At 35.5% G+C, this 20,094-nt stretch overlaps 4 protein-coding genes across 4 annotated transcripts in view; 2 read left to right on the top strand and 2 right to left on the bottom strand.

The window, feature by feature from the left end:
* Positions 1 to 1,119, bottom strand: part of LOC116158822 (XK-related protein 4-like) — a 41,570-nt gene extending 40,451 nt beyond the window's left edge. The window contains exon 1 of the mRNA XM_031471669.1: positions 784 to 1,119. Coding sequence (XP_031327529.1) covers positions 784 to 1,046 — 263 coding nt within the window. The 5' untranslated portion in view covers positions 1,047 to 1,119. The remainder of the gene's footprint in view (positions 1 to 783) is intronic.
* LOC116158809 (uncharacterized protein K02A2.6-like) overlaps positions 1 to 20,094 on the top strand; it is a 217,487-nt gene that overhangs the window by 193,171 nt on the left and 4,222 nt on the right. The gene's annotated exons all lie outside the window — the stretch shown is intronic.
* LOC116158828 (syntaxin-16) lies at positions 4,830 to 6,385 on the top strand. The gene is made up of 2 exons (XM_031471675.1): positions 4,830 to 5,023; positions 5,073 to 6,385. Exons 1-2 carry the CDS (start codon positions 4,946 to 4,948, stop codon positions 5,928 to 5,930), a joined length of 936 nt encoding a protein of 311 aa, XP_031327535.1. The 5' UTR covers positions 4,830 to 4,945; the 3' UTR covers positions 5,931 to 6,385.
* LOC116158839 (ubiquitin-conjugating enzyme E2 C) lies at positions 9,130 to 10,160 on the bottom strand. Its single transcript, XM_031471694.1, has 2 exons — positions 9,841 to 10,160; positions 9,130 to 9,770 (listed from the first exon to the last, which is right to left on the bottom strand). Exons 1-2 carry the CDS (start codon positions 9,942 to 9,944, stop codon positions 9,350 to 9,352), a joined length of 525 nt encoding a protein of 174 aa, XP_031327554.1. The 5' UTR covers positions 9,945 to 10,160; the 3' UTR covers positions 9,130 to 9,349.

The raw sequence follows: 20,094 nt of genomic DNA on the forward strand, positions 1-20,094 counted from the left end.
TATAAAGGCGTTCCTACCAAATAATAACCCAAAAGCATAAATAATGAAATCTATCCAAATGTGAAAGAAAATCACATCACGCAACCCACAATACATGTCTGTATAAAATGAGTCTATTATTTTTGTTACTAGATTCTAGTGACATTTCCAGTGTAAATCAGGTTTTTAAATCCGTCTTCCTAGTTAAAAAACAGAGTATAGAGGACATAGAGTAGTAAGTAGTAACTATAGTGACTACTGAAACGTCGGGAGGCGTTTTAATGATCCTAAACAGTAAAACGTCATTATTTAAAGTTGTTATTTGTCAAACATTGAATAACACGTGTGAAAATAGTACGTGCATAATTAGCCACCTACGATTTCTACATACTTAAGTAGTAGTATAGCTACGCTTTTGAATAAAGGCCTGTGTGTGACAGAAGTTTTCCCATAGTTTTTCAGAAAAAGTTAAATTACTTAACTTCTTTGTTACTAGGCAACTGGATATGTCTCGTTCTTTTTTCAAAAGCACCGCTCTGTTTCATTCTATCCAACACACCGACAAGAACGGATCTGCAGCTGCACTGATTCATTCTTTCTCAATGGTGACTACACGAAATTTCTAATAACAAACGGGATTCAAGTGATACCAGTGCAACTATAACAGTAAAACTGACCCTACGGACATCCCCACTAGTTGAGAACCGCCGAGTTATCGAATAAAGACTGTGTTATGATTTTTTTCTTTACCTGTAGCACACCTGTTAACGCTTATCCTTTACAATTCGAAGGGCAAGTACTTACATGCGTATACTGATGGCGGTATTAATTAAAGCTGGCACTAGAATGAATGCTAAGGTTGCAAGAAAGCATTCGATGTGATTGTTTGCATAATATCTATAGGCTAAATTGCAGTCTAATCCGACGTCGACGATATGACTTATTATTGATATCACAAATCCGGCTATATCTAAATCACTAACTCTGTCTTTCGACGGTAGTCTGTCCACCTCGTCCCTACTTATTTTGTTTCTGCACATTTTTGTGTGATAAAATGCCATTACCATCACGTTAAAAATAATTCATTCCGCGCACTACCTCTCCACATCACGTGTGGAACGCAACTGAACATATGATTCATTTTGTTCACTTCCCCAACCGATTTCCAATTTCAACTACACGCATGTCGACAGTGGCGGAACCAATTTATGGCACAAGTGGTGTACATACCAAATAAATTGTAAGATTAAGCCGGTAATTAATTAATCTGGGAGTCATTATAGGTCAGTATTCAATCAATAAAATGCAATAAACCAAGTGAAAGTCCAAGGTGAAAAAATTTTTTGTCTTCAAACTTCATTTCCCAACTTATTTCATGACATAAAAGTTTGACATTCTACACGTCTGTGCGTTGGCATCACTGATCTGAATAAAAGAGAGTGGGTTGCCTCGCTACGAGTAAAAATAAGAGGAGAGGATATATCGGTGGTGGCAAATAGCATAACACACGACGGAAGTCGTCAAAATATCACTTCCTTTTCCTTTGTGCTGGTCAGTTATGTCGACTTGACTTATCATAAAACAGAAGAGACGATGGCAGTTTTGTTTTATTACACCACTGCCAATAATGACGCGTTTCTCCCCACTCTTCTCGCAGTTCTATCACTTCCTTTTTGTCCATTTCCGTCCAGTCCCCTTTTAATGCAAGGTCTCTCCTTTTATTTTTTAGTCGTATAGTTGCCTCGTAACTTTCAGCCAATAAACGTTCAGTATTATATTAAGATACGCTACCACATGGTAGTACTGAAAAGTCCCTGCATTGCATAGAAAGAAACATGCTAGAGAAATATTAAACGCACTATTCAAAATACCTTACATTTCATCTTCATAGTATTCGGCCGGGAAATGCAGACTGCACAGTCTATTGCATACGAGGTTCAGGTTCCCCTTTCCATTGCACTTTATAACCACGCACTTATAAATTAAGATGGACTGCTGATCAAACAGTTGCATAGAGGTAGAAATGGCCGTAGCATGGGCGCGGCCATGATGTGACATTTTAGTTATTTCTAGGGGAATTTTCCTAGTGCTCAAGTTTTGAGACTATTGCAGCCTTGGAAAATGACATGTGTCACTGTAACTTATTTAGAAAACGCGAGGTTAATGCTTGTTTATTAGTTGATTTGAATTTCGCGCCAAGTGAGTGCACATCAGGGCTACCTCCATGTAGGTGTCATTTGTCAATTCAGCATTAGCAGTCCATCTTAATTTATAAGTTTGTGGGTTTAAACGATCATTTGTACGCCGTAGTTTTAAACTAAAATTTTTAAATCAAATTGACATTTATCGTTATACGGTTACAATTTGACATTACCTTACCAGGTATATTGATCCTACAATCAATGAAATTTCTTCTTTCAAATTTGCACTTTAACATTGAAATTGCCGTAGCTGATTACCGGAGTACAAAAATAGCGTATATACCACAGGACTACTACGTTTCGGGCAACAATCTCTCGGGATTAAAACACACACTTTAGTCCCTCGGTATATAATATACTATCTTTTTCACTACTAGCGTCTGATGACATGATTATTAACCTTTTTTCCACTTGTAAAATAGGCTTTCTCGGCAATTGTTCAAAGTGGTTAATAATGTGGACATTATTAACTAGTAGTCAATAATGAGAACTGTCACGCTGTCACTTTTAAAAAACACAACCACAACTTTCGCTCTATAAACGTTTGGACAAGTTCTCTAAAATGAATAATTGCCACCATCCGCCATTTCTAGAGAAATTACATACCTAAAATTATCACATTGACAGAACAAAATTGCGGCCTGTTTGACTTGTACTTCTACGTACTTGATTGACATGTTAAATTAGGAAACAAAAAATTCTGTCCAACCGTTCACTTTCTTATCAATATAATATATTAATTTAGAGGACTTCAAGGACTAGTAGTGAAAAAAATAGTATATATACCACGGTAGAGAAGTCTATTATTGGCTTCGCACCTTACATCCCTCGGCGCAAGCGCCTCGAGATGTAAACTTGGTGCTCAGGCAATAATACTGTACTTCTCTACCTTGATATATATTGTACTATTTTTCACTACTAGCGTCTGATGACATGATTATTAACCTTTTTTCCACTTGTAAAGTAGGCTTTCTCGGCATTTGTTAAACTTAAAAGTGGTTAATAATGTGGACATTATTAACTAGTAGTCAAAAATACATTAACAATAAATAGCATCTCAGATAAATACTCACCATCATAGGTCAATAAAAACATCTTTTTTTCCGGCAGAGGTAGCTAATAATCTTAGCAATTGATGCTTCCACTATCGTTGATCTATATCGAGATTGATTAAAAAAAAAAAAAAAACTAGTACTCAATAATGAGAACTGTCACTTTTAGAAAACACAACCAAAATTTCGCTCAATAAACGCTTACACAAGTTCTCTAAAATGAATGATTGCCACCATCCGCCATTTCCAGAGAAATTACATACCTAAAATTATCACATTTTGAAAAAAATTGAACGAAATTTCTCTTTGAAAACATCTCAATGACAGAACAAAATACGGCTTGTTTGACTTGTACTTCCACGTACTTGATTGACATGTTAAATTAATAAACAAAAAATTCTGTCCAACCGTTCACTTTCTTATCAATATAATATGTTAATTTCGAGGACTTCAAGTGCTAGTAGTGAAAAAAAAAGTATATATACCACGGTAGAGAAGTCTATTATTGCCTTCGCACCTTACACCCCTCGGCGCAAGCGCCTCGAGATGTAATCTTGGTGCTCAGTCAATAATAGGTACTCCACTTCTCTACCTTTATATATAATGTACTATTACATATTTACAAAGACGGTGATTTTTATTATACGCGAACGTCATGTGACATTCCCATGGCAATCATATAACGTCCATATGATTTTATTTTATTTCCCTTATCTTTATATTATATTGCAGTATAATAAAAAATACTATAAGAAACGCGTATATAATTGGTCTATAAAGCGCTTGCAAAGTTTAAAGGCACTCAGCTGCGCGTCGTGCCCTTAAACTCGTTGCGCGTGCTTTAAAGACTTGATTATACACATCATACATCATACATCAACTTTGATCAATTTTGGTAGTTATTTTAGGAACTGAAAGTTGTCCTATTTTTGTAATGTTTAGAACCTGTCCTATTTTCCCTCAATTTTTTAGTAACTTTTGACAGATTATAGGGAATTTGTAAAATTAAAATTAAATTTATATTCATTTTTAAAGCTCACTATAATACGTTGACAGTAGATAGAGACCGTAGTTTACAGCGAAGACCAAGGACCAAAAATTTGACTAAATAAGTGATCGTTACAAAGGGGCTTTAGTCCAAGTTCAGCTTAAACTTGTCGGTACAAATCGTCGTCAGGCACTTGGAATGGATTTCCTCGCATGAAACAAAGAAATTGTGATTAAAACGAATTTTCTTTTAGGAATTACTGGTAGAATAGACTATTTTACAAGTGGAAGTGACCATAGTCCATAGGAAGGGTTACGGCGCGGCGATCAAATAAAGTTGTCCCTTACATAAATGTTTGTCATGACCCGCCACTGAATACCGCCCACAGCTATAGAGGTAAAATCAGCTTGAATCAGAGCCTATTTCGAAATTGTTTGAAAAACTTTCGTAGGCTACCTAGAGTAAGAGAAAAGAAATCATTTCTTAATTTAAAATAAGCGTGGTATTACGGTTAGAAAATGAATGATTTGTTTATTCATAAACGATTGTAGTTAATACATTTTAAAATAAATTTAAATTTTGTATTTTGCTCAGGTTGGGGACTTTTCATTTTTCTCCACGTCAAATTTAATGACACGAAAATAACCCCAAATTTGACACAAATATGAAAATTTTATAAACAAATCTTAATTTTTTTAGTTATCGTAGAAAGTAGCGCTATTAGAATGGTAACCAGAAATTTATCTGAAGTTTTTATGTTAATGCGAAACAATGCCATGCGAAATAGGCACATATACACAGAGGTATAATATCTTTTCTATCATTTCCTGCTACTAACATTTTCGTGTGTAGGATGTTTCAGAGAATATGGCCTTAGTTGAACTTTACGATGTCGACCAAGAGACAGGGTACAACAACCGGATGCCTCCAGCGTGGATCGATCAGTTAGAAGAAGCTCAATTCATGATAACAAAGCTTAAAACAAAAATCACTGAACTAAACACGTTACATTCGCAGCATCTGCATAGACCCACCTTTGACGAAAACTCAGAGGAGGAGTTACAAATCGAAGGTTGCACATCTGAAATTACATCCATGTTTAACAATATTCATAGAATAGTTCAATTCATTAAGAGTCATATGTACGAAGGTACTCCGAAGGAGAGGCTTCTTACTACTAACGTTATTAGATCATTAGCGAATGCTTTACAAGATCTATCAGTGAATTTTCGTGCCTCACAGAATACCTACATCAAACAACTCAAATCACGAGAGGAACGCTCAAAGATGTACTTTGAGAATTCCACGTTTGAAAATGATTTTGACGTCTTTACTAATCAAAGTGAAAGTATTGATGATTTCTTCGTGAATAGTTCGAAGCAAATGACACATCAACAACTTTTGTATTTAGAAGAGGAGAATACGCAACTCGCGCAACAACGTGAGCATGAGATTAACGCTGTTGTAAAATCCATTGTTGAGTTGAATGAAATTTTTAAAGATTTAAGCCAGATGGTTTCAGATCAGGGTAGTGTGTTAGACAGGATAGACTATAATATTGAACAAACTCATAGTCAAGTCTATGAGGGGTTCAAGCAGTTACAAAAAGCAGATAGTTATCAAAGGAAAAATAGGAAAATGTGGGCGATTATTATATTAGCGGCCACTACTATATTATTACTTTTTATATTAATTGTAGTGAAATCTTAAAAAAGATGGATAAAGACTGTTGTGATTAGTTTATAAGATCTAATTTATTTTGTCTAGTCTTATTTTGTAATTTGTGCTTTTTGGCTTAGGTTCCTCTTACAGAGCAGTGATTAAGGATAGATACATTGTTACGCCTTCGTTGATATACAAACAATTAAACATCTATTATAAGCAGAAAAATTTTCAAAATTGTTATTAAATAATCATACATTTATTATAACAAAATAATCTTCTAAAAGTGGGATTATTTAAGACAACCTATTGCTGCATGTATTTTTATAATCTTTTACATGAGCAACTACAGTCTGATTTGCATAATGTAAATTGGGGTGGTGTATACTTGTCAAAAAAAATCTCGGTCGCAAAGGGTGACATTTAAATATATGATTTTATGTCTTGTTTAATTTTATTATATAATGTTTAAATACTAAATATAACACCTCCACTTAATGACATATTAGCTGCATTAATTTATTGTGATCGTGTAGCTGCAGGGCTTATACAGAGTGGTGACTTGCGTAACGCATCATAGGGATTTCAATGTAAAATTCATAACATGCGATTATTTATGGCACTCAACCGTATTAGTTTTCAATTTTTTTCATATAAAGACGGAAAATTGGAAAAATAAACTCGCTTTTTTCAATAATCTGCGATGCCATGGAATTTTCTAAAGCAAAAAGATATCCAGTTATCAATTAGCAGCAGTTCGAAATGGATTTTATGATCGACTTGGTTACTGTCTTGCAGTTAATGGTGACTATTCGAACATTTATTGTAAATTGTTATATTAGGAAACCGTTTTTAGTAATTTGATATTTCTTTATGTTGAATTCGCTGTTCTAAATATAATCAATATGTCAATGATAGCTACGTATGGATATGTATATCTTTGTTACCCAAACATTGCAGATGTCATTTTTAATAATGGTGGATAACTGGTAGCTATTATGGCTTTTTCTCAAATAATTATAATTTCTTTCTAGGTACTTGAAATAATATTTTTGTTATAATTGAGTCATTACATAACAGTATGAAGCTAAATTTCAGTGTGAATGGATGCTCTCCTATTTTATGTTACCTTTTTTTTTTGTTCTTACATGTTTTAAGTTTAGTATGCATGTGTTTACTAGCACGTGCCCACTAGGTGAGATTAATTGTGATGTTGCTCTGTAACTGGCTTTGCTGTTGAGCAATAAATATATATTTATTTATTTATTTATACTTTTTGAAAGAATTTGATTTGTTTTATAGCAGACATTCCATAGCATGACGGATATTGGCGTAGTTTTTGTATTATAAAACTCCATGGCATCACAGATTGTTGAAAAGATGGGGGATTTATTTTTCCAATTTTCCGTCTTTATTATGCAAAAAATTGAACACTAATACGGTTGATTGACGTAAAAATTTTTTTCCTACAAAAAACCTAAATACATTTTTGCTCAAAAATAATTTGGGGAGCGAATAATCGCATGTTATGAATTTTACATTGAAATCCCTATGATGCGTTACGCAAGTCACCACCCTGTATACTTAGCTATTATATCATTGCAGTTGCAGCATTGTTACATTGTGGCACCAAGAAACTGGTGTGCGGGCTAGTTGTATCATGATAGCTGAATGTCGGTCAGTTAAGGCACATACTTTGTATCTCGGTGACTATTAGATGTAAAACAATGAAATTATGGGGCTACCTAGACAAAACCACCCTTAACATTATCGAATGGTTCCATAATGGTGGCTGTCACTTGCCAACAGATGTAGAAATGTGTTGCGCATGCGGCGGATAGGTACCGTCCCTACCTCTACAGACGAGAAATTTCAAAACGGAACTTACTTATTAAACACGCCTCGTATTAACACACTACACATTCCACTAAAGCAGCATATACGAAATTAGGGAAAAGTTGCGCAATCAAGGAATAATTATATCATGCTGTAAGGAATACCCACACATTGTGTGTTGCATACTGTGTCGACAACACCTTAGATACGTTAAGCGCAGTCTAGTTATAGCAAGTCTCTGGCGCTGAGAGATTTTCAATATAACGTTTCGTTTTGAAAAAATCATAAAGTTTTTTTTATATGGCCCGTAAAAAACTATGTATGCTGTATTGTAGCATCTTTTATTCGAATACAACGATGTGCAACTCACAAAAAAAAGTTGGAAACTGCTTCAACAGGAGGGTGCACCCGCGCACAACACCATAATGGTGCGTGAATCTCACAAATTTCCTGCAAAATGAAAAATTTCTCCGCTTATTAGTGTCTGTATATTAGACTAGACCTCCTATGCAAACAAAAAAGTACCTTTTTTATAAGTATCAATATTTATTTTTTAATAGCATTGTTGGACCCTCACATTTAAATTTCCTGTAGGAATTTTAATCTGCACATAACACTGCAGAGCATTGTTAAAGAAATTATGTTCCTCATTGGCCTGTAGCGTGATTATACAGTGAGTTTTTCTTACAGGTGAACATACAATTTTTCCAATGTACATAATGATAGAAGGTTATTACATGCAACCACCCTGTATCACAAAATTATTATTAACAACATTCCACCATATTTATTTAAACAAGTTTAGGGGAAAGCATAGGGAAACAGAATTAATGTATTTTTTCGCTAAGGATCCATGAAACCTTTGATATGCATTTGAAGTTATAGCGTTCAACGTACGTTATTGGGTTTGCCTGATGCTACAATACAACAGATTGGAGTAGTACGTATAATGCTAATTTCAGAGGCTTCATGGATCCTTCGTGAAAAAATACATTGCTGTTGCCCTATGGTGCGTTCTACCTGGAACACACTGTATACATCACAAAAGGTTCTTGTTAGGATACCACTTCATAGAACTACACTCTAAACTCCCGAGTTGTGGCAAATCAGATAATAAGCTCTACTATGTATACGCACATTCACACTTGCTGAAAGCAAATGTCTGAGAGAAATTGCTTTTACAGCTTGGTTAAGCGTAATTTACACGGGTAATTTTAATTTATACATAGTGTAAAGAATAGAATATAGCTACACCTTGTCACTTAACCTGCAACATAAACGAATTTTATAGACTAACTGGCAGTAGTAGTTAATAGATTCATCACATCCCCGGTGAGCAGTTCCAATGCCCTAAGTCAAGGGTTTCATCTGACCACTCTAAGCAAACAGAAATAAGATTAGAATCAAAAACTAAAATTTGAAATAACATTTATTGCAAAGAAATAAAATTACAACTTGTCCACAACATTATATACTTACGGATTTACGTCATTAACAATGTCAAGTCAGTGAAGCATGTTTGTCGTCCTTACTAAAACGATTTAAATAATAAACAGTTGGAGAACAAATAGGAATTTTTTACAACATTTAATATTAATTTACAAAGTTGGATTAATTTGTTTAATAGCTACCTAAACCTGTTTATATGTATCTAAAACGTGTTTTTTATATTCTGACGGTTTTGACCATAACTCGGCAGCAAGAGCATTTAAAGGGCTGTCTATATTAGGCTCTGCGAGTAGTGACTGAATCGATAATAAAATAGTTCTCACATCATACAAGGCTGACCATTTATCTTTTAAAATATCCAAGCATATATTACCGTTGTTATCAACATTTGGATGAAAACATGGAGTGATAAATTTAACACCTGGTGCTGTGTATGGATAAGAGTTCGGAAATTGTAAACAAAGTTTATACTTTTGCAATTCGTAGACGGTTTCTTTAGGTCCGGCGATTGTTCCAATCCATCGGAATAAATTGTCGCCCTCCGGAAATGCAGATACACCTCTTTCTTGCGACATCATTAACGACATTAGCTCCTTTTGTAACCTACACAAAACAAATGATAAAAATTAGCAAGGGAAAGATGCTTATAGAATCCTGTGAAAATGTAACCAACCTTTTTGTAACTGCATGACTATCATTTGTATTAGATCTTCCTTCTTCGCTATGTTTAGAATTATTTGCTCGTTGTGCGTGGTAGGGATCTACGTTTTGAGCCATTTTCACAAATTCGTTTATACAAAGTACTTATTTTGAAGGCAGGTAAAGCAAATAACGACAGTTGACAGCAATATGTTGATTTAAAATCTACCAATCATCTGCGAGTTTCATATAAGCCGTGTTATTGGTTGTAAGTTTAGGTACTTGATATTTCAAATTCTCCAAATAATTTCGATAATTTAGTCAAACGAAATATATTATTAATTAGAAAATAAATCAGCATTTACCTTTTTTTAATCTATGGATGCAGATGAAAATACGTTAAAATAATAAATAATTGTTTGGAAGCATTCAATTACAGAAGGGGGGTGGAGCTACAGAAGTGTCTCGTGTGAACATAGTGTTCTGGGACCCTATTCTTGACTCTACGTATTTATCAATGTCATTCGTTTTGTCAACCAAAACGATGAACTTTGGTCGAATGGTATTCTTGACCGTTCGAGAATATTTGGAATTCGTAAATATCATTCGTTTTTACAACGAGCGGAATAAGCCACTCGAATTTATACATTTACCAAGGGAGATTTAAGTAACTGCAGCAAAGAGTTCTTATCCGAACTTATCGATATGTACCTACGTCCTATAGGAACCATCGTTTACGTAATTAATGCACGTGCATGTCTTAAGACGAGTCTCTCGATCTGAGTCTGGCTTTACAGCGCATCACATAGCATATTCATTCTTTTCGTGAGGGTGAGGCAGTTACCAATTAGATGTTGGAAATTCATCATATTTAGCTGTTTCGCAACCAAAAACAAACTATAATAGAATTCACTGTTCGCAACCACTTTTTGCAATTTACGCAGCTATGAGAAAGCAGTTGCAGTTCAATTGTGTCGTCACCAAACTGTTGTCAAGGAAACTACTAGCAATTTCTACGTTGCCAAACATATCATTCGAATTGAAATGATAAAGGTTACGAAGGGTACACATGAATAGCGAATGATAGTCGTATGCGACTTTTCATACATCGTTTTAAAACGAATACGAATCAATTCGAGTTAGGTCATGAATAGCACCCTTGTTCTACCCCCATGACCTGTGCCACTGGGTATGGTGGTCGCCTCGTCTCCAATTCGTAATACGCATCCTAACGAAGAGCCGTCGCGGTACCCCTAACGAATATTACAGATTTCATTGCAGATGATGTAAGTAGCGAATTTTTTGTGTATTTTGCATAATAGGGATTTCTTAATGAGATCTGCACCACGTCACTAATTTACTGTGAACCAATTTCAAATTGTTACCATCTCTTTCTCAGATATGCGTTGACATGTGATAGAGAATCAAGAACTCTATTGAAATTTGATTCACAAACTAGTGACGTAAAGCTAAAGATCATCTTTGGTGCAAGCGAGTAAGTTTCTTGCTTCAATTGACAGCAATCTGACGCATTTTTATTGCCACAATGTCGATTTCGTAGTAGCTCAATGTGGCAGAATCTACGCTTTACTACTAATTTTGTAACTTGTAAAAAGAGAAAGTAGTTTAGATTTAAATATAAGTGAAGTGATTCATGAAAAAACCTTGACATACCTACTTGAAGTAGTGCTGCTAGTAGTGCCGTCTCGAGAGTATTAACGCTCCTTACGTTACAGCCATCTTGGTTGGGGCGGCCGTCGAGAAGGTATCGTCATCGTGTACAACACTATGGTATCACAGCTTACTTACTAAGCTGTGATGGTATCGTGTAGTTTACGTTTGTTGTTTTTTTGTGTTATCTTTGAATATAAAATTTTATATTCAAAGGTGTTATTTAATGCCGGGAGTAATATAATATATATCTTTGCATTTCTTTATAATTTATAATACAAATTTACACAAATTTATAATATAAACAAAAGGGTTCAATAAAATATATGAGATGCTTTTTGAGTTTTAAATTTTAAGAGGCGATTTTGAAATACGTTTTCGTTTCAAAATGTTACAAAGAAGTGGGAAAAGCCAGTAAGTAAGCAAAACAAACAAACTTGTACCAAAATCACAGACAACGTTATCTTAGGTTATGTTTGCAAAATCTAAACTACTCTTAAAAGCATTGGAACGTTTTCGAGTTTAACGTATGTTGGTAAAAAAGGTTCTAAGTTTAAGAAGATATTTGAGATACTTTTTAAGTTTAGGAATAGGTTTGAAATACATTTCATGACATTAGGTTTTACCGCAGTCATGACAGCGAGTTTTCTCGTTAACTTCGGATTTTTTTATGCTCGTGGCGTTGGACTTTGATCACGGATTTTCCCAAAGGTCGTCCGAGGTTATTGACTTGAGATTTCCGTAACGTCGTTGACCTCGGGTTTTCAAAGCTCGTGACCTTGAACTTTGACACGGGTTTTCCCCAAGGTGGTCGTTGGGGTCATTGCCCTGAGAAAAACTGTGTTTTAGAACTTGCAAACGTTTTCGAGTTTAGCTGTATATGTTGGTAAAAAAGTTTCTAAGTTTTAAGAAGATATTTCAGGTACAGCAAGCAACGAAGACCCTTCTCACAATTCTTTACTTTCTTCATTATGTCGCTACTTAACTTTGGGTTATTCCGACTTTGCCATTGCATAACCAAACCGGTGATGACTATCCGGCACTATCACAATCCGACGCCAATCGTACCGGCGCGGCGCTCGGTCAAACCGGCGATTGACCAGCCGGCGCTCGACCAATCTTCCTCACCCCGTGCCTTCTGATTATTACCTTTTCGCACTTGTTGTGTTCATTAAGTATAATTTGCTTCTTTTCAAGTCACTTGATTTGATCTATTTAAATCATTGAGTTATTTAAATACTAGTATTGTTTAGGATGTGACAGTCTCTTCTGCCTGCGATTCGGGTTCCGGTCCGATTCCGGTCAACCTAACAGTGACACGCTACTACACGTCGTTTATGTGAGAATCGACCTTTAATGTAATTATCGCAAGATTGTTTTAACTTCTTATTTAAATATTAACTGCATTCAAACAGAAGAAGTAAGAAAATGCCAAACACGGACTGCGGTCCTGGCTGCGTAATCAATATGATACAAGAGATAAAGTTACGATTTTTCGCTTTTCCAAAAATGAAGACTTACAAAAAAAGTGGTTGACATGTATTCATCGGGACAATTTCGAAATTACTAGTTACTAGGGTTTTATATAAAACATTTCTCGGACAACTTCGTTATTCGGATAGATAAGTAAACTATTATACAAGACGGTACAGTTTTAGCAGTTCCACGAGACCAAATTAAACTCACAAAACGCGTTAGTAGAAGGGGGACACCTTCCGCCATCTTGGATTTTGTGACGTCAGCTGACCTTGGGTTTTTCCCAAGGTCATGGGTTTTTCCCAAGGTCGTGGGTTTTTCCCAAGGTCATGGGATTTTCCCAAGGCCGTTTCTTTGGGTTTTCCCCAAGGTCGTGACCAAGGTTGGGGTTTTCCCAAGGTCATGGCTTTGGGTTTTCCCAAGGTCGTGGTTTTGGGTTTTTCCCAATGTCGTGGCTTTGGGTTTTCCCAAGGTCGTGGTCTTGGGGTTTTTCCCAAGATCGTGACTTTGGTACAGGATCATGGTCTTGGATCCTGGGGCAGGGTTGTGATTATGGATTCTGGATCAAGGTCGTGGTCTTGGATGCTGAGTTGAGATTGTGTGATTTGGATTCTGGGATTTGAGTTGGACTAAAATTGTGCTCTGGGATTTTCCTAGCGAATTTAAAAGAGAGAGGTGTAGAGAAAAATAAGAGATGTTGTATTACAAACCTAATCTAAGTACATACTCTTAGAAAATGGTAATCCATACATTTCAAATTTTACAAAGAAGAAGAAGAGGAAAAAGCAAAGCGAGAAGCAAGCAAAACAAGAAAATATTTGTGTACTTACTTTTTCTTAGTTTTTGTTTGAAAATCCTTGTTTTTCCAAGTTTATCCACACACACACACACCCTAACATATAAGAAAGAGAGATGCACAGATTAGCACTGTATAATTACGTAAACTGCAGTAGATTATGCGAGGCTAATAAAACTTGTAACAATACGTTAGGTGATGTTAATGAGTCGGTAGTCAAATACTAACTGAAATTAGAGCGTACATTTCTTATTTGGGTATTTCCCGAGGCCATTGCAATGGGTTTCCTCAAGTCATGGCCTTGGACTATGAACTTGTCGTAGCATTGGGTTTTTCCCAAGGTCATGGTCTTGGACTTTGACCTCCCCAAGGTCATGGTCTTGGACTTTGACCTCGAGTTTTTCCAAGGTCGTGGTCTTGGACTTTGACCTCGAGTTTTTCCAGGGTCGTGGTCACGTAGTCGACCGCTATGCTTTAAACCATATTTATGAACCTCACTCAAAAGGGATGCTTTTTTATAAAAAATCAACCGATCTTTAAACGATTTTAACTTGTCTTTATTAGTATCAACCCTTAAATGTAAACAAATTTATATTACAAAACGTAGCAGTATACAATAAACGGATGATGTCGTCGTTAGACTTTAAGTTATCATTAAACATGTTTACAAAATCGCTAGTGGCAACATTATTCATTTTAAAAACTAAGTACATCAAGCAATATTGGCCGCAAAAGGTCGAAAGGGGATGTTGTAACATTTTATAGTTACATGTAAAACGTCTAGAGTTGGCTTTCAAAAATTTTAAATGAAGGCCACATGGAGACCTTCCGAAGGAATCAAAGAATTCGCCAATTCCATCTTTATCGATGTAGATAGCGTTCCAATGTTGACCAGGTCTGGTGGAAACATCTGTATTGACTATAAGTCCATATGGACGACGAATAAATTTTGGTAATTTATCAGCTGCAAAAACACCAGGCCTTACAGAATCCTGTATGTGATTCAGGGCTCGTTGAAGTTCTAGGGAATTCATCGGTGGAGCTAATTTGGGTCCATTCGTATAGCATTAAAGCGTTTTCTTGCGAGCACATTAAAGTTTCACTGTTATGATTCAAGCACCTAATGCCTCCAAATTCTTTCTTCAGCTTCTTTAAAGAAGGGCATCCGCAATCCTCTGCATTTATTATAGGTTTGTTTAGGAAATTTAGAATGTACTGCTTCTCTAGTCCTTTAACATAGATCTTGCTAAATGGCTGTAGCAGGGTACGTAGTTCCTCTTCAAAATTTTCATATCGAATGTGACCGGAGGTCCACTTTAAGCCATGATAATAATCCTCTAAATATCGAATCTCTTTTTTTTCATAGTTGCAGTAATACTATAATTTTGAGGGGGTTTTATTAATAGAGTCGTGCATTTCGGACCCTCCGAGGAAACAATCGAAATTTCTTTGGGTATAAACTCATTAAGAGCACCTCGGAAACCTTGCATATCGACGTATGCATCCATTGCAGAAAACATTTAAACTGGCTAAGGACTCGTATAAACTGATCTTTTATTTATTATTATTAGTGAAATCATACGTAGGATATCAGCTTAATTTATTTTTCTGCTTTTCGAACTTATTGATGTGCGTAAGACTATGCAATGTACGCAATTTTGAGATTTCTCTTTTAACTGTTGAAATCTGCGTTAACATTTCGGTGTTTATCGATTTCAATGACATTGTCGAACTCCGCATATACCAAGCAGTTTACTGTTTCAGTTAACGCATCTTGAAATCCAACTTCGATGCGCAATGAACCATTCCTAACTAAATTCCAATGTGTTGTGGCGTTAGCGGATAAATCAGGTGTCAGGTCAAAGGTAGTTAAACAGTAGCCGTGAGGGTAATCTAAACGCGATATGTTATTTCCTTCATTCAAAAAATGAATACCCGTCCCCGAAAATAAAGTATGATATGCCCGTACGTATAATCCTTCCCGTGTGAAATCAGGTTGCAACGGCTTTGAAGGAATTTGCTGTCCGTCGATGTACAGGGACATGTAATTAATCTTGTAGTTTTGGAAATTGAAAGGGTTAGACGCGTAATCGCCATTAAACGCTTTATTGGATACAAAACCGATTATGCAACGTTTTGGCAGCTGTCCAAGGAAGACGTTATCTAAAGATTTACGCTGTATTCCGGTTGGTATTGTTAACACTTTTACATCGGTTCGAGTAATAGGATATTTTGCGGCGGACGTTTCTAATGCTTTAGTGTGAGCGAGAAGAATTGTAGGATTTATCTTCATTCTTCGTACCAGCAAATTGGCATCGACAATTTTTACTTTATAAGTTGCACCTGCACCAGCCATTAAGCTAAACGAATCTCTGGATCTCACAAATTTAACTTTCATTTCAACACCGTTTATGAGAAATTTTTCTTGGTTAAACAAATCGGCATGGACATGTCCAATCATCTCTATCATGTTACTCTCGGCTGCTGCGGCTTGACGTATAGTGAAACCTACGTTATCTGCTGTTAATGTGTCCATTTTTTTTGGTGTATCGTTGTGCCACAATGAACACCCCAGATGTGATGTTTTGGCTTCCAAACCATAATTTAGCAAAGTTTCAATATATGCACGATACGCATATGTGTTATTAGGTGGCGACACCAATTTCTGATTTAAACATATCTCCACCTGGCTATACAGCGTGTGTAACCAATTGTTGGCTGGACCTACAACATCTCCAACACCCAATATTGAATCATCTTGTTTTACAATTCTTGCCGTGATATAGAGCATAGTGTGACTTAAATCCAAATAATCATTCCCGCTTCCGGGGATTACGAATTCTATCGGAGCATCATCGGTTAACGAGGATAAAGGTTTGTAAAAAACCCATTCGCCACTTTCAATACTTGTTTGAGTAGCTGGCAGTGCGAACAAATCCAGCTCTGATTTTATGCACTCACAAGACTGCGCGTGAAGGAATGCCATGTTTATTGCTTTGAAAATATGTCACTAAATTTGGGCTTTGTAGGTTTTTTAATTCTTGATGTAGTTTTCTTACGACTTGCAATTTTAAACTGATCAAGTTTGGGTATGTGAGGTGTTTTATAACCAGATCCTTGCATCAATGTATCAATTTTTTCATCGGCTTTGCGTTTTAGATTTCTTCCTGCTTCGTGAATTCGATCTTGAAACGCTTCCTTGATAGGCTTATCCTCGATTATATCGCCTAGTACATTCGTACCGGTTCGTAAAGCTTCTTTCCCAACTGCACGCATTCCGGATTTAAACAATGGTAAAATACTACGAAACACTCCACCTAACCAGCTCCCTATCCCATGACCTCTTTGATACGGTGACCCCCTATAAATCGTACCAATGCCAGTACCGGCTTGATTTACGTAGTACTGTTGGTATGGACACCCCATTTCTTAAAATGTAGCTTCAAGCTCAATGTTCCAAACTCGAATGGCATTGATTGTCCAGTATCAGTCCTTATGTTTATTTCAATATTTTCAAATTCTTTTATCATCACAGGTATATAGTGCGTTGGGGAGAACACAACATCCTTATGACAGCCGTAATTGTAATTTTCAGCAGTTATATTAACTATTCGCATTAGTGGAGATACAACGTTCCCCACGATTTGCGGTTCTACAATATCGCAATAGATGAACATTTGTGAGGGCAATCCGATCCAAATGCTGGCGGGATAGGGGTGTAAAAAATTTGGAAAAATTAAACGAAAAATACAATTTAAATATTGAAGAGTTGTCAATGTGTTATAGTGCCATAAATCAATTGAGTGCGTCCTTTTTTGAAAACTTTGTCTTCAAATGTCAATCTTTTTGGTGTAGCATAGATACAATGCTAGAACGTGCCGTCGTTCCCGTACCAAATGACACGTTGTACAATTTGTGTGCTAAAAAAATGCTGCGGAGACCTTCTGAATGGATTAATTTACCAATCGATATCCAAACGGAATTGTCGTGGAAAAAGAAGAAGCTAGATGATCTCGGTAGAGACCTACTACATCTTGAAAAAGAAACGGACGCAGAGTTAGTTAAACGAGTGAGAGACATAAATAGTTATTTAATTTCCAGTCAAGAACTTGTAGATACTCTAATAGGTAGTTTAAATAAAATTAAGGATGATATAGATATTGAGTTGTTTAATAATAGTTATTTTGTAGATGTTAGTTTTAATTACTTAAACTTATACGAAAGGATTTGTATAAATATTGTTAGTATGTCTGATTGTTATAGACAGTATTATGGTAGATATAGGGACTTAATTTACAATTGGTCATGTATATATAATAAACAGATTTAACGAGGGGTATAAACAATCTTTTATTGTTCAAGTTTAATTTTATGTCGATAAAAAAAAGGGTAATTAAAATCTCTGTCTTTACTTTGAATTTTCTGATTGTATCGATTTACAAAACATCCAAAAACTCGTAACAAAAATTTGCAAGTTCTGAGGAAATGGTACAGGATCATTACCCACTACTTGGCTATAAGAAAAAAACTAAGAAAATTGAACAAGTTAATTAAATAAAATTAAATTCGATTTTTTTTTACAATCTCTATCTTGAAACATATACCACACACGTGCTATCTTCCATAAATACATATAAAAGTTCAATATCAGAAAACAGCAATCGCTTTTAAAATTGAATAATAATTTGAACTTTTTTTGTACCTCATCTCCTCATTTTTATATAATTCAAACTACTCTACTTTTCTGAAAAAAGACCATCACATAACTTCAAATCAAAACTTTTGTGTTTTAATTTTATTTCATCAACAATTTTGAATATTCGAAAAAGTTGAAAAAAATTACAACTACACAACGATTTTCGCGCGTATCGTACAAAACTTTGGTAAGTAGATAAACTTGATACCCAGTTTTTCACAAACATTCAAGACTACTACGTTTCGGTTTACAATCAGAATATCGCTCCGGGCATATAGCCCCGAGCAAAATATCCGATTAATATGCTTGTAGGACGTGGCTGAAGTGCATCTTGAAGAGAAGCCTATTACGTACTCGTTTTATTACAATACTCGTTCGCAATACCGTGAATTTTTGTGATTGTCTCGATTTACAAAACTCGTAACAAAAATTTGCAAGTTCTGCGGAAATGGTACAGGATCATTACCCACTACTTGGCTACAAGAAAAAACTAAGAAGATTGAACAAATTAATTAAATAAAATTAAACTGGATTTTTTTTTGCAAGTTCTATCTTGAAACATATACCACGCACGTGCTATCTTCCATAAATACATATAAAAGTTTCATATCAGAAAACAGCAATCGCTTTTAAAATTTAATAAAAATTTGAACTTAGCGAAAATTAACATTTTGTTCCTCATCTCCTCATTTTTATATAATTCAAACTACTTGACTTTTATGAAAACAGACCATCACATAACTTCTAATCAAAATTTTTGTGTTTTAATTTTATTCCATCAACAATTTCTTTGAATATTCGAAAAAGTTGAAAAAATTTCAACTACAAAACGAATTTCGGTCAAAAAAGGACGCACTCAATTGATTTATGGCACTATAACAGATTGACAACTCTTCAATATTTAAATTGTATTTTAATTTGTTTTTCCAACTACACCTTCTTAATTGCATTTTTTCAATTCCTTTCTTATTTCGCTTAGTAAGCGACAGTAGTTGAGAAATTAACATCGATTATTACCAACTAGATTGATACAGCTTCTTAGTAGTGACCTCGTGCAGCCCCCGTTGAGTGTGGATATCTTAAATGCATTTGATAAGTAAGTTGGTTTAAAGCATAGCGGTCGACTACGTGACCACGACCCTGGAAAAACTCGAGGTCAAAGTCCAAGACCACGACCTTGGAAAAACTCGAGGTCAAAGTCCAAGACCATGACCTTGGGGAGGTCAAAGTCCAAGACCATGACCTTGGGAAAAACCCAATGCTACGACAAGTTCATAGTCCAAGGCCATGACTTGAGGAAACCCATTGCAATGGCCTCGGGAAATACCCAAATAAGAAATGTACGCTCTAATTTCAGTTAGTATTTGACTACCGACTCATTAACATCACCTAACGTATTGTTACAAGTTTTATTAGCCTCGCATAATCTACTGCAGTTTACGTAATTATACAGTGCTAATCTGTGCATCTCTCTTTCTTATATGTTAGGGTATGTATGTGTGTGTGTGTGGATAAACTTGGAAAAACAAGGATTTTCAAACAAAAACTAAGAAAAAGTAAGTACACAAATATTTTCTTGTTTTGCTTGCTTCTCGCTTTGCTTTTTCCTCTTCTTCTTCTTTGTAAAATTTGAAATGTATGGATTACCA

This window comes from Photinus pyralis, unplaced genomic scaffold, assembly GCF_008802855.1.
Source record: "Photinus pyralis isolate 1611_PpyrPB1 unplaced genomic scaffold, Ppyr1.3 Ppyr1.4_LG1, whole genome shotgun sequence".
Lineage (NCBI taxonomy): Eukaryota > Metazoa > Arthropoda > Insecta > Coleoptera > Lampyridae > Photinus > Photinus pyralis.